The sequence below is a fragment of the Cyprinus carpio genome, chromosome A16 (assembly GCF_018340385.1).
Source record: "Cyprinus carpio isolate SPL01 chromosome A16, ASM1834038v1, whole genome shotgun sequence".
Lineage (NCBI taxonomy): Eukaryota > Metazoa > Chordata > Actinopteri > Cypriniformes > Cyprinidae > Cyprinus > Cyprinus carpio.
The window spans coordinates 6679926-6695200 of record NC_056587.1 but is presented as its reverse complement, the minus strand read 5'-3'; the positions used below and the strand labels follow the sequence as shown (position 1 = coordinate 6695200).

Below are 15275 nucleotides of genomic sequence, written 5' to 3'. Positions count from 1 at the left end.
CGAGATAATCCATCGACCTCACAGGTGTGGTATATCAAGATGCTGATTAGACAGCATGATTATTGCACAGGTATGCCTTAATAAAAGGCCACTCTAAAATGTGCAGTTTTATCACACAGCACAATGCCACAGATGTCGCAAGTTTTGAAGGAGCGTGCAGTTGGCATGCTGACTGCAGGAATGTCCACCAGAGCTGTTGTCCGTGAATTGAATGTTCATTTCCCTACCATAAGCCGTCTCCAAAGGCGTTTCAGAGAATTTGGCAGTGCATCCAACCGGCCTCACAACCGTAGACCACGTGTAACCACACCAGCCCAGGACCTCCACATTCAGCATCTTCATCTCCAAGATCGTCTGAGACCAGCCCCCCGGACAGCTGCTGCAACATTCGGTTTGCATAACCAAAGAATTTCTGCACAAACTGTCAGAAACCGTCTCAGGGAAGCTCATCTGCATACTTGTCGTCCTCATCGGGGTCTCGACCTGACTGAAGTTCGTCGTTGTAACCGACTTGAGTAGGCAAATGCTCACATTCGATGGCGTCTGGCACTTTGGATAGGTGTTCTGTTCATGGTTGAATCCTGATGGCAGACAGCGTGTATGGCTTTGTGTGGGTGAGCGGTTTGCTGATGTCAACGTTGTGGATCGAGTGGCCCATGTTGTCGGTGGGGTTATGGTATGGGCATATGTTATGGACAACGAACACAGGTACATTTTTTTGATGCCATTTTGAATGCACAGAGATACCGTGACGAGAACCTGAGGCCCATTGCTTTGCCATTCATCCACGACCATACCCTCATGTTGCAGCATGATAATGCATGGCCCCATGTTGCAAGGATCTGTACACAATTCCTGAAAACATCCCAGTTCTTGCATGGTCAGCATACTCACCGGACATGTCACCCACTGAGCATGTTCGGGATGCTCTGGATCGGCGTATACAACAGCTTGTTCCAGTTCATGCCAATATCCAGCAACTTCACACAGTCATTGAAGAGGTGTAGACAAACATTCCACAGGCCACAATCAACAACCTGTTCAACTCTATGCGAAGGAGATGTGTTGCACTGCGTGAAGCAAATGGTGGTCACACCAGGTACTGATTGGTTTTTGGACCCCCCAATACAGTAAAACTGCACATTTTAGAGTGGCCTTTTATTGTGGCCAGCCTAAGGCACACCTGTGCAATAATCATGCTGTTTAATCAGCATCCTGATATACCACACCTGTGAGGTGGATGGATTATCTCGGCAAAGGAGAAGTGCTCACTAACACAGATTAAGACAGATTTGTAAACAATATCTGAGAGAAATAGGCCTTTTGTGTACATAGAAAAAGTCTTAGATCTTTGAGTTCAGCTCATGAAAAACAAAAGTGTTGCGTTTATAATTTTGTTCAGTGTATATTTCAGCTGATATTAAATATTTAATTGTGCTCACTTAAAGTTAATCTTTAAATTAACTAATAAAAATATTTAAACAAACTAGTAATTTAATAACACTTAAGTGAAATTTTTAAGCAAATCTCAAAAAGAATATCCATTTTTTATGTTAATTCTCATGTTGTGATTTATTTAAAGCAGTTGATTTTAGTTTTTAGTGTTTCACTCTTCATTTAGACAAAATAGTCTTGAAACAAAAGTAGATGAGAAACTTTTGCTTTGAATATCCAGATCTGTTATTTTGTTCAGAGGTAATGAATTCAGTAAGGCCTAAATGGTGCTTTTTCTTGTATTTATGTTCTTTTTAGCCAATGTTTGCAAATGTTTTAAGTTAGGGCAGCTTCCAGGTGTGCCAACTTGAACAATACTCATAGGGTGGCGTAGTTTTGCATGCAGTGTTCATGACTGAGTTTCCTGTTTTTTCCCTCTGTATTTATGTTCTTTTAAGCCAATGTTTGTAAAGCATGCTTTAACTCAGCAGGGCAGCTTCCAGGTGTGCCAGCACACAGAGTGTGGCACAGTTTCACATGGTACAATCTAGTGTTCTGGACTGATTTCCTTTCTCAATCCTGTCCAGCCATGTAGTGGCAATATGAATACAAATGATGACGACACATGGATGTGTGTGCTAGAGGTTGGATGAGAATAAATGTTTGTGATCACCACATCAACAGAAATCTTTATGGAGTTTAAATGCATTTCCTCTTCTCTCTCTTTCTGTTATATGGTACATATGAAATACACAGTATGGTTTGAAAGAGCAGCTCTTAGTTTATTAAACTAAGAGCTTTTTCTAATCCTCTTTCTCCACTCCATACACACAATCACATTCCTTATCCTGTATAACTTTCTCCCATATCCTTTTCATTTTTTTTACTTTTTCCTTACCATTCAAATAAAATTTTTTTTACTGTTTCCTTATCAGGGAAATACAATGGCTCAATATCTCCATGTCTGATGCATTTAAGAAAGTATATATAATTTAGAAAAAGCAAAAGTCCTTTTTTAAATATTTTTTTAAATCTGTCATATTTGTTGTCTTCTAAAAATATCCAGATGAGAGGAAAACTGTATATACTTCAAGAAGAAATACTGTATACGGTAATAAAACCAGTTTTAGAAAATATATCATAAATTGAGTTTATCTCATTAGCAAATTGTTTTTATTTTTATCATGAACCTCAAATTTGAGATTAGATTTGTGCTTAAAACACACACACAACATCAACAACAACAAAACAAAACAAAAATTGCTAGTGAGGGCTCCTGTTCCCGAGTTTAGCCCAGTGAGGGCTCTTGTCCCCGAGTTTAGCCCAGTGAGGGCCCCTGTCCACGAATCCAGTCCAGAGCGTGATCCTATGCCTGCGCCTCGAGAGTGCACACCAGTGCCCGCTTCTCCAGAACACCCTCAGCACCCCGTTCCTGCCAGGATGCCTGTAAACTTCTTTTTTTAAGGGGGGGATTAGTAGGGCTTCAGCCGTAGAGGCGGGGCCTGGGGCCATGCCATGGCTCCCCAAGCTGCCTGCAACACCATGGTCCCCCGAACGGGTATCACCCCCTCCCCGTTGGATGTTGTGTGGTGCGAGGATGTGCCTTCCGGGAGGGGGGAAAAATGTTAGACTCTGTTCCATGTCCAATTTACTTTACTCCTCGTCTACTCGCACCTTCATTCCCGTGCTCGCTGTGTAAATCGTGACACATAACTAAATGTTTTGTTTTGTTTTGTTTTGTTTTGTTTTGTTTTGTTTGAAATATTGTAAGTAAAGAAAAATTAAGATGTCTAGAGGGATAAAAATACAGTAGAACAGAGAACAGAAAAAAGGGTTGCAACACAGGCTACTTGCAGGACATTTAAAGTAGCTCCTCCTCCTGTCAGTGTGCAGTCATGTGTCAAAGGCTGTTATCAATATCCTCCATAGTACCCTATTCAGGAAAATGTGTCAAGATATTCTCTGGGCTTTTACACCCATTAAACATACAGTTAATTTAGTTTAGACAGTGTAAGATAATGTGTTAGCTGCAAAATGTCATATTATTGGGTGTAAAGACAAATATTAAGATTAGTGTTGTTTTTATATTGTTGTATAAAGATAAATAGTGTTTCTTTATGTGTGTACATGTGTGCAGTTCCGGTTGGTTGTTAAAACTGCTCTGAAGCTGCTGCTGGTTTTTGTGGAATACACTGAGTCCAATGCACCTCTACTCATCCAAGCTGTCAACACCGTGGACACCAAGCAAGGTAACATATACACATTACAAAAACAAACACACACACACACACACACACTTATGAAAGGTAAAATGCAAATAGGTGAAATACTCTTGGAAAGTTGTTGCAGTGTCTCTGGAAATCAAATTTCAATTCTAAGTCTCTGTATTTAAGTCCAAGCTGAGCTCTGGATGTTAAAGTGTGTGTGTGTGGGGCTGAGATGATAGAGACAAACTCTCTCCTCTGGTGTGGTTTGGTTACCTAGAAGAGAGAAAGCAACTATAGTGAAGAAGACAGTTAACAAACTGTTCTTGACTTTTTCTTAGATATTTTAAGGTAATTGCTCATATTACCGGCCCCTGTATTGACAGTGAACAAAATATGATCACCACCAGATTAAATCAAGATTAATGGTCTGAGCTCATGGAAAAAAAAAAGTTTCGACAGGGCCAGAATGATAAAGTTTAATACTGTTTTAATACTGTTACATAAGACGAGAGAATGCTGTCTCTGGTCTCCCAGTGAGAGACAGACAGGCTGGCAGATGAAGCAGAACGTCTCCTGCTATTAATCTATATAACAGACATTTTCTCCTCAAACTAATGCTGCTCATTTGTCTCTGAACCAGCCATAATTTAACCGATTTACTTCAAATACCATTAGAAGTGGATTAAACCGAATATGACATGGATACAGTGACTTGAATGCAGCTCTTCTGTGATTAGAATGGTTTTCATTTCTGAATGGTTTTCCCTCTGAAGTAGTTTGGCATAGTCTATTATTTCTTATAAAAAAATATTTTATCAAAACTGCTTGACTGTTTATTAATATTTGAAAAATATTATGGTCCTACCAACATGCAGTAACAAATGTGACAATAATGAAGAAGTAGTAGAAAAACAAACTTTTTAAAATACTTTTAAAGAAAACCTCACTAGGTAGAATTTATTATATTTATTTATATACTACTCTAACTCATATCAATTCTGCTACACTTCATGTACATATATCATATTTATGATTGACCCTCATTGACACTTTTGTTTGTGTGTATCCAGGCTGTAAGCCATGGTCAAATGCCATGGAGATCTTGGATGAGAAAGATGGAATGGACACTGAGCTGTTGGTTTATGCCATGACCCTTATTAACAAGGTACCCCGACATTATTATGGTTCAGAAATGTCAGACATTTTTTGCACACTCTCAGTTACATGGTGTTATATTTTAATTTACTCTAAAAAATAAAAGAAAAATGCATATTATACTTATATTATATTCTCATATATATGTGGGATTTCTGCAGACATTGGCTGGGCTTCCTGACCAGGACACATTCTATGATGTGGTTGACAGTCTGGAGGAGCAGGGTATGGAGGCCGTGGCCAAGAGACATGTCAACAGGAAGGGCACAGATCTGGACCTAGTGGAACAGTTCAATATCTATGAGGTTAGCGTGTGCTCAGTTTGCTTTTCTGTTAGACACCGTCTGAATGATCTTGTTCAAAACTGATGATACTGACATTTTAATTCACACCAAGTCTAATGCAAATGCACAATATGAAATTAAAAAGTCATATTTTTTTTTTTTTTTTTTACAAAAAGAAAGTCAAATAATCATGTTTATCCATAGTCAACCCTTCGTCATGAAGATGGTGATGATGAGACACAACCTCCTCCATCCGGACACAAAAGTCGGCGTCGGGCCAGCGTAGGGGCCACTCCTGAGAGGCGGGGTTTAGAACGTCGCCGCAGCCGAAGACACTCGCTCCAAAATGGGAAAGGCCACACTTCTGCTCCTTCTTCCCCCTGCCACAGCCACACACCCAACATCCTGGCCCTCAATGGCCAGAGGATAGACGATATCAGTGAAAGGTGAGAAAAGAGAAAGAGACAGATAGAAGTTGACTTGAATAAATTATATTGTGTCTTATACTACATTTACGTATACGTCATGTAACTGGAAAACTATGTATGTATATATATATATATATATATATATATAATTTTATTTAATTATTAGTGCAATAATGTATTAGTATTATTACTTACCAAAGTTTTTAAATGTAAAATCGTTTTTTTTTTTTATTTAATGTTAGACAGTTTGTTTTTTAAACAATTTTAAATAATTGACAAATAAATCTATTTTTTTACAGATTATATAAAATAATGTGAAAACAATAATATGACACTTTCAATTGTTGTTTTGTGAAATCTATGAAAAAGTGAAGATCCTACACTAAATATTTGTCATTTTTTTGCCCTCTCTGACCACATATTCATTTTTAGCAACAAAACACTATGTGTATTTCAGGATGTACTGATTTTTAAAGAACAGGAAGCAGTTTTATATTGGGTGTTCTGTCATGTTACTTTTGACATGAGAGTTTTTAAGTCCCAAAAGAAGAAGGAGAATTTAATAATGCTCCGAGTAAGAGACGGGGAGCACTTGCTAGTCTACAGACATTCATATTAATCATATGCACACGAAGGAGATGGTGGGAACCTGTGAGGTTGAGAGGAAATAGGAAGTTACTGAAATATGGAGTTTCGAGTCATGCATAATTCTCAGGGCTGTAGCACTACATGAGGTTCTCGATCTTGTCCTTGCATAATTTGTTGTAAACTATAATCATACACTGAATCCATATCCGTTGAATGTTTCAAAGGTGAAGGTGTAGATATCCAAACTGGGAATCACAGTAGTATATCAGACATCAAAAAAGCTTTATATGGTTTTTCTCTCATCCAGCTAGTCAGTTGTAAGAAGGGTCACGGTAAGGTCACATCAGGCAGTGGAAGGAGAGAGTACAGGCCAGCTCAGCTGCTCTGTGTTATGTTGGATGTATTCTGTGCCTCGAAGCAGATCTATACTGTATAAATTAAAGAAAATAATTTTGATTTATAATATCTGTCATGATGTTTGTTATATTGGCCATAGTACTAAATATATTAGCAACCAAGATCTGTAAACTGTAACTACTTACAAAATTGTTTACTGTGAACTTTTGCCTGTCTGAAAGCTGCTCAGGACCTGCGGTCAGATATTAGCCAGAAAACAAGACTAATCCTGTCACTATCTCTTTATATCTCACGTCACTTTCCTTCTTCTGTTTAGCTATACAGACTGATTGTGCTTTTGATTATTGATGACAGGATCTGCTGTTAGTGATAGGCTTCATGGGTTATTTTTCTTTGAGCGGTTTGGTTGACAAATAGCAGAATTCATCTCAGTCAGTCATCTGATTCTGACGTCTGTTAGCGACGTTAGTGTTTTCCATATTAGTAAAAAATACCAGTCCACTGGGAGATGGAGAGAGAGGCCCTTGAGCAGTGAGGCACGGGACTTCTCCTCTTCCTCCTAAAGGTCTTAATTCTTTGCTGTATTGACTGGTGGGTTGTGACCCAAAAATGGATTATAGCTCTGGTTTGACAATGGGTAGGTTTTTTTTTTTTTTTTTTTTAGCAATCAAGGTATTTATATTGTGAAGGATTTAATGCAATTGCCAAATGATAAATTTAAAGGGGGCATAACACACACAGTTTCATCCAATCTCATGTTAATCTTGAGTACCTATATAGTAGCACTGCATCCTTCATAACTCCAAAAAGTCTTTAGTTTTATCATATTTATAAAAGAAAGATACAGATTTACGATTCTCTCCGAGCTCCTGGAGGTGCGCCGTGGGTGGAGCTAAAGAGTGACAAGCACTTGAGTGCCAAATGCCAACAAAACAGACATTTGATGCCATTTCACTAACAGTATGCAGTTCTGAATCATGACCAGGATCTTTTATGGCAGGGACCGCTCCATCCTTCAGTATCAAACGATGTGCAAATCCAGCGTCGAACTGGGCCTTGTTTATAAAATGTTTGTCAACAAACACACTTGTGAAACTCTGTTGCTGCCCCAGAAAAGCAGTCTGCATCCACTATTTATGTAATGCTGAGTTCTTTAGGAAGCTGAACTAAGTCATCTTTCCCTTACAACCAAAACCACACTTCTTTGAGTGAGTGAGTGAGTCCAGTGCAGCGCTGCCTTCAGATGAAGCTCATTGATGGGCGCAATCTCGCTCTCGCTCTGGTCGATGTATGTGCGGGTGCGTTTTTCCAGGAGAAATGCCCATATAAGGAGTTCCATCCTCGTCTACGTCAAGAAAAGCCACAATCGAAAATACTCTCCGAAACTTGTACGAACTGGGAAGTAAGATTTTTGGCACAGAAATACTCCATCATATGTCCAAATTGTTTTTTGAAACTTTGTCCATGCTTAGCATGAGAATCCAACTCTTTAACAGTGTAAACACAGTGTAACCCCATCCAAAAAAAAAAAACAATTCTTGCAAAAGAAATTACCTTTCATAGTCTTTTTAGTGGCAGCCTGGCAGCATAAATGCAATCCAATAATTGGCCTTAACTCCATATTAAGCAACAATAATAAGCAAAAAATGTAACAGAATGAAGGTAACATATTTAATCAATTAATATTTCTAAAATAGAAATAGAAAAGCACAATCTTGATAACACCATATTGAGCAACTATAGACCAATATCAAATCTTCCTTTTTTTAGGCAAGATTATTGAAAAGGTAGTCTTTAATCAACTGAACAAATACTCAAATGGATACCTGGACAATTTTCAATCTGGTTTCTGACCACATCATAGCACAGAGACAGTGTTCATTAAGATAATAAATGATATTCGCTTAAATTCTGATTCTGGCAAATTATCAGTGCTGGTACTACTAGATCTCAGTGCTGCATCATAACATACTACTAGAGAGACTGGAAAACTGGGTCGGGCTTTCTGGGATGGTAATCAAATGGTTCAGGTCATACTTAGAAAGGATAGGTTATTATGTGAGTATAGGAGAGCATAAGTCTAAGTGGACGTCCATGACATGCGGAGTCCCACAAGGCTCAATTCTTGCACCACTCTTGTGAAGCTAGTATATGATCCCACTAAGTCAAATAATGAGAAAGAACCAAATTGCCTATTACAGCTATGCTGATGATACCCAGATTTACCTAGCCTTATCGTGAAATGACTACAGCCCCACTGACTCCCTCTGCCAATGCACTGATGAAATTAACAGTTGGATGTGCCAGAACTTTCTTCAGTTAAACCAGGAAAAAAACTGAAGTCATTGAATTTGGAAACAAAGATGAAGTCTCAAGGTGAATGCATACCTTGACTCTAGGGGTCTAACAACTAAAAATCAAGTCAGGAAACTTGGTTTGATTTTGGAGAGAGACCTTAGTTTCAGTAGTCATTTCAAAGCAGTAACTAAATCAGAATACTATCATCTAAAAAACATTGTAAGAATTAGATGTTTTGTTTCCAGTCAAGACTTGGAAAAACTGGTTCATGCCTTTATCACCAGCAGGGTGGACTATTGTAATGGTCTTCTCACTGGCCTTCCCGAGAAAACCGTTAGACAGCTGCAGCTCATCCAGAACGCTGCTGCCAGAATTCTGACTAGAACCAGAAAATCTGAGCATGTGACACGAGTCCTCAGGTCCTTACACTGGCTTCCAGTTACATTTAGGATTGATTTTAAAGTACTTTTACTTGTTTATAAATCACTCAATGACCTAGGCCAAATTATATTGCAGATATGTTCACTGAATATAAACCTAACAGACCACTCAGATCATTAGGATTGAGTCAGTTAGAAATACCAAGGGTTCACACAAAACAAGGGGAACCCGCTTTTAGTTCTTATGCCACCCGCAGTTGGAATCAGCTTCCAGAAGAGATCAGATGTGCTAAAACAATAGTCACGTTTAAATGCAGACTCAAAACTCATCTGTTTAGCTGTGCAGTTTTTGAATGAGCACTGTGCAATGTCTGAAATGATTGCAATATATTTTATGTATAATCATTTTCTATTCTTAACTGTTTTAAAATCATTTTAAAATAAATTTTTAAATAATTTTCACATTTTTTAATTCCCTGTTTTATTGTTGTGAATCTTTTTATTATTATTATTATTTTCTTTTCTTTTATGTAAAGCACTTTGAATTACCATTGTGTATGAAACGTGCTATATAAATAAACTTTCCTTGCCTAAAATATTACAAACTACTAAATAAAAGAAAAAGATTTGTGTCTTTAACTACAGTTCAATTCCATTTGTTCTGTGAGTTGTGATGTTAATCTGTTTGTGCTTAAACTGTTTATGACCTTATACCGATAAAGGAAAACAGTTTAATGCATTTACATGATCATACGATTTGTCTTATTAAGCATAATCGGTTTAAGAACGTGCATGTAAATGCACTCACTATATGCTTTTGATTCACTAAAAAGAATCAGCTCATAAAAGTCACTCTTTCAGTGATCAGACTACACTGGTCATGTTGTCTATTTTGGGCTATAAATTCATGCTGCTTTCATGTGCTCTCAGGTCGTAATTACAAGTTTGTCATGTTTGAGTGCTTTGTTGTCAGAAAGAATAGGAAACAGAGGACAGCAAGTTCATTCTTGCCTATTTTTTTTTTTTTTGGGGGGGGGGTTGTTATTAAATCCAAAACTTATAGAAAATATTTAGTTAATACCTACCAAATTTTGAAGTATAGCATCCCGTTTTCTGGCAACTATAGAAACATCACCCGTATTCACCACTGACTACAAGAGAGGTTAAATGTTACTTGTAGAATCTAGATAATCAGCTTGCTGATTATTCCATAATTTTGGTCAAATAATTGCTATTTTCATTGTGTAAAATAAATACAATATGTGTCTTAACTGTAATGACAAGAGAAAGCAATGTAGATACAGTATGGGGGGAAAAAGGGGGATAAAAAACTCAAAATTATCTCTTGAGTTTCCCAGTCATAAATATGAATTGAGAGGTCAGGAAGAGGCTAGGAAACTCATATTTATGATTATTCCAAAAGCACATCGAAGGCAGCATCATTCACAATGGTTTCCTCCATATTGTACTGGTGTGACATTAAGTTTGACCAGCTAACATAAAGGTTTTTTATTGTGATTACCTGTGTCATATTGTTTGCTGTCAGAGCATGTGGTTCTTGTCCTCTCCTTTCATTTCTGCTCTTCCTTTCCTTTCTTTGCTCATCCCTCCTTCCACCCCTTAATCCCTCTTTTTCACCAAAGAGATGAGGAAGAGGAGGAGAAGAATGAGGAGCTTCATAAAACAGAGCTGTCTAGACAGGCATCCGAAAGGTATTTTAGCGGGATAGGTTTTCAGGGTGTAGAGTCTTAGAGCTAGAAACCAGATTGTAGATTCTTATCCCTTTTCTGATGCTATCTCTTTCCCTGACTTGACTAACATAAATGTTTCCCAACATATCATGGTGTTCACCATCATTTACTAGATCTTCTGCTGTTATTCTGTTGTTCGTAGCTGGATGTCATCAACAGTAGATGAAGCTTCTAGCTTGTGTTTGCCTTTAAAGTGCATGGTCAACTTCATTCCCAATGCTGCTGATGCAGACAATGAGGAAAACCTCCGGGACAGGTCTGGGGTTAAGGTTATCCACAAGGCCCCAGTGTCCTCCCCTCCTTTTACCCCAGATTTTGGCCCCCCGATATCACCCAGACTGTCTTCTTGGGCTACGGTCAGGTCCTTGGGGGCCCTCCCGTCCCGGGGTTCCTCTGTCACCTCCTCAGCCTCCACCTCCCCAAACGAAGACCCCCTGCCCCCTGTCCTTCCACTGCTCTCTTCCACCCTTCTTCCTACTTGCCCAGTGGATTTGGACAAGGTGTCTGTGGGCACTCCGCAGGGTCGAGACCCAGACAAGCACTGCAGGTAGTGCAGATAGATGCAGTAGATTCTCGCCACTCACAGAACAAGTTCCATGTGTGTGCAGGTGGGCTCTGTTCCAAATTAATAAGCTGCCTAAGTAGACAGCATAGTTAGGGATCATAGGCAATGATTCTGTATTCCTGACACAAAAGATGATGTGTTATCAATGTAATGAGCTATGAAACTCTATTGGAATCAGGTGTGTGAAGTGTAGTTCACATGAGGAGTGCTACTTGTGGGGTGTGTGTGAGTGTTTGGAGTTGCTGCCTATGTAAAGTGTTTCAAGTCAAGTTCTATAAGGTTCCTGTCTCAGAGGAAAGCCACCTATTTAGACAGTAAAGTTTGGAATAGAGCCATTTAAAGTTGCATGTCAAATCCAGAGAATGAATTTCATTCCCACATACTGTATGTCAAGCTATGAGATCCCTTAGAGCTGATCTTAGAAAACCCAAGTCTGATTTTATTGATTTAACTCTCACAAACACTATGATCACAGTATTTGTGGAACTTTCATCCTCTAGTAGGAAGGAAGTGTGGCATGGGATTCGCATGATCTCTGGATCTCCTGTGAATGGCGAGGGTTTATTGTTTTGCCTGTTCCATCAAGCCCACCTCTGAAAAGAGTCAGACCCTCACCCAGTGGAACATCACCCTATCCCTTTGTACCCGCTTCCAAGAGAACACTGTAAAATGTCCTGTATCCTCCAAAAATTGCGCCCTCATAAAAAGTGCTATGCTTGCTGTGTCTTAACTTATGGTCATGCACAATAGTGGCTTATTCTGTCTTATATGTCAAATCCTCAGACCAATAAAAGAAGGAATGGATATAAGTATGATCAGAGCCTGATAAATCATTATACTCTACGGGCTTTATGTTGCTTCCTTAATATTTGATGGAATGCAAAAAGACAGATCATTTTATAAACAAAAGTCTTTTTCTCCCTTGAACCAGCCACTGTAGTGCAAGACACTCCCTAAAGGATGCTAACTTTTACTGAAATTTACAGCTCATCTGCCTTTCATTGGTGCATTGTACCACTACAGAGCCAAGAGAAGCCTGTAAATTAAGTCACATATAAAAGGGCAATTATATTTCACCCTGGACAGTGCCTGTAGGGCCCACATTTCATAAGAATAAAGCTGAAAATGCTTTGCAATGTCATGTGCATGTTTGCTTGACATTAAGACTGTGGCAGCTTGAGGAACCCATCTGGATTATAAAGTGGATCAAAGACAGTTCTTTTTTGAGTCTGCTGACTCTATGCAGACATGGACTCTTTAATATTTAAAAACCTAATTACACAGCAGTCTTAAGCTAACAGCACAGTACACTATTAAAGTCAACATGACATTGAAATCTACTCTTCAGGGAAAACTGGGCAACTATTGATGACAGCCAATTTAACTGCCACAGATTAAAAATGCCAAGCAAGGAGGCAAGATTTGATTGGTTAGCATAGTCCAGTTTGCCCCTGCTGGTAGGTGTTGTAAATACACCAAAAAGCATCATTCTCCAATGATAACCTTTCAAAACTAGCCATGTAATCTGTAATTTCCTTTTTTTTCATGTAAAAAGTGCTAATATATTGTAGTGGATTCTATACCACTGACATATTATTATTATTTTTATTATTGGTGGGCTCTTAAAGCTGAAAATTAATTATATTTCCCCTTCTGCTTTCCTTGCTTGCTATTTAACAATGTCTTTTTTTTAACCGATACTGCTTTGATTCACTTTCTGTCACTGTACTTGTCTCTCGACTGCACTTGTCCCTCTGTCCTCTTTTTCTGTCTCAGCTGTCAGTCAGGCTAATCTTTTATGTAATTATGTGTCTATTACTAACTTCTTTTCATGTACTGTCTCTTCTGTGCAGTCTGTCAGATGTTAGACACTCAAACACATCATACAGTTCATGTGGCAGGTAAGGGAACAAGTTGGGAACAAAGTAAGTTTGTGAGCTTTGGTGCAGAGTTTAAAAGGAAAAGGTCATGTGGGTTCAAGTCTGGCTTGTCATTTTCTAAGTTCTTCATCCCATCTTTTTTTGTTCATCTCTTGGTGTCTACATAAAAAAATGTTTTAAAACATAAAGCCATATTTAACACATTTTAATATTAATATATTTTAAGTAATTAATTACAAGAACAAGTTAAATATGAAATGAAGACAACACAATTTCATTTCATTTACAATTTATTGAAGCCATTTACTGTGGTTAAAATTCTATAGAGCAGGTTTTCATTTGGCAAGCCAAAAACAATTCAGAACACTTTAAAGTGTGTTAGTTCTTTATGTTTTTAGGTGCTGGAACACTTTGGAATTTCAAACAGTGTCTGTTTGTTTCATTGGTAGAAAGCCAGGATTCATTCCCAGCTCTGAGTTTTTACTCCGATAATATGTGTAATGAATCACGGCAGACTCAAACATAGAGGCAAGTGTAGGGAGTGAATGACGGCATGTCACTGACCTCTTTTAATGAAGACGTGGGAATGCACAGAGAAACAAACCCCTGCATGTCTTGAATCATATCTTCCAATGTAAGGTCATATCGCGTACATCTGCAGTCAGTAATCTGAACTGGAAAGCTGCTTTATTTGGGGAGAAGAGTTTATTTTGTCACTCACTCGTGTGAAAGCTGGATTTAGCAGAGCACCTGTGTGTGTCTGTGTGTCCTTGGCTGTTTGGGCAGTCGAGTGAGGCTTCACATTGGCCTCTTCACAATGTCTGTTGTGGTGCTGATGGAGGAAATACATGACATCATTTGGAATCAGAGCTTCACCCCCCTTTGGCTGTTTGTACTAGCTGATGATAAGTGTGATAAATGAAGTGAATGGAAAAGATGGCCATTAGTTCTCTTGGATAAATCAACAGCTTTAGCTTTATGCAGTTTAGAGGAAACTTCAGGACAAAGAATCCTACAGATCAAATCAGTTATACGGCTGAACTTTGAATTAAATTCTCTTTTTTCCTTCCTTTAGTAATGGCTACGCAGGTACGTATCCTGGCCGGTCATCAGGGGTGTCCAGTGCCCCCTCCACACCCTACAACCGCTTCGGCCCCTCAGGAGGAACACCTGCAGACAGTAAGCCTGACAGGTGAGCCACTGTTCTTCTTCAATGTGTATATGGCTCTGTTCTGCACAGGAATCTTCAAATGTAAGGCTAAAATGGATATGATTATAAAAATAACAATCAAGGCAATATTCAAAACATATTTGAAAGCTGCTCTCTACTATGATTGGATAACCTCCTCCTATCTGCATTACATTGTCATTCATCAGGGCGATGTTAAAGCAGTATATTTAACTCTTCAAATGCCTAAGAGTATAATTCTTGCTATATTGAGGTATTGTTGTTCTGAAATTCTGTTCCTCTTTGGTTTCTCTGGTCCTCCAGGTCTACTCTTGGTGGATTGTTAACCTCCTCCTACAGGCAGCACCAGGAGTCTCTAAATGCTGAACGTGAGCGGAGGCGCCTGGAAAGAGAGGAGAGACTTCAGCGCATTGAAAGAGAAGAGAGAAACCGTTTCAAGTTTGTGGACTTTCTCAGCATTTTATTTTGATGTAGTGTGTGTTTTCACCCAGGGCTATATTATTTCATGAACATGAACATGACAAATACTTCAGCGCTTTCAACGTCATCTAGTATTTCTCATGTTGGAGATGGCCATGAAAATCATTTTGTCCAGCAGTCTTGAAAAGCAGCTGAGGCATACTTCCAAATTTTATCAGAGATCTAGGAGTTTTCCTGACTGGACAAGTTATTGCTTCTTATAATGGTCATTTAAAGAAAAACAGCATTCAGACCAGACAGTGAATAATCATGGAGGGCTGCAGGAAGACAAATGCTTGT

The 15275-nt window shown here is 38.7% G+C and overlaps 1 protein-coding gene across 6 annotated transcripts in view; it reads left to right on the top strand.

Annotated features, from left to right (window-relative positions):
- LOC109087047 (FH1/FH2 domain-containing protein 3-like) overlaps positions 1 to 15275 on the top strand; it is a 165126-nt gene that overhangs the window by 122768 nt on the left and 27083 nt on the right. For 3 of the 6 annotated variants that reach the window (XM_042772278.1, XM_042772279.1, XM_042772283.1), the window contains 8 exons: positions 3572 to 3683; positions 4712 to 4806; positions 4958 to 5101; positions 5285 to 5526; positions 10775 to 10843; positions 13301 to 13348; positions 14403 to 14519; positions 14820 to 14954. In XM_042772278.1, the coding sequence (XP_042628212.1) occupies positions 3572 to 3683; positions 4712 to 4806; positions 4958 to 5101; positions 5285 to 5526; positions 10775 to 10843; positions 13301 to 13348; positions 14403 to 14519; positions 14820 to 14954 (962 nt within the window). Of the gene's footprint in view, positions 1 to 3571; positions 3684 to 4711; positions 4807 to 4957; positions 5102 to 5284; positions 5527 to 10774; positions 10844 to 11024; positions 11430 to 13300; positions 13349 to 14402; positions 14520 to 14819; positions 14955 to 15275 lie in introns of all 6 variants that reach the window. The other 3 variants (XM_042772284.1, XM_042772280.1, XM_042772282.1) reach the window with 3 other exon arrangements.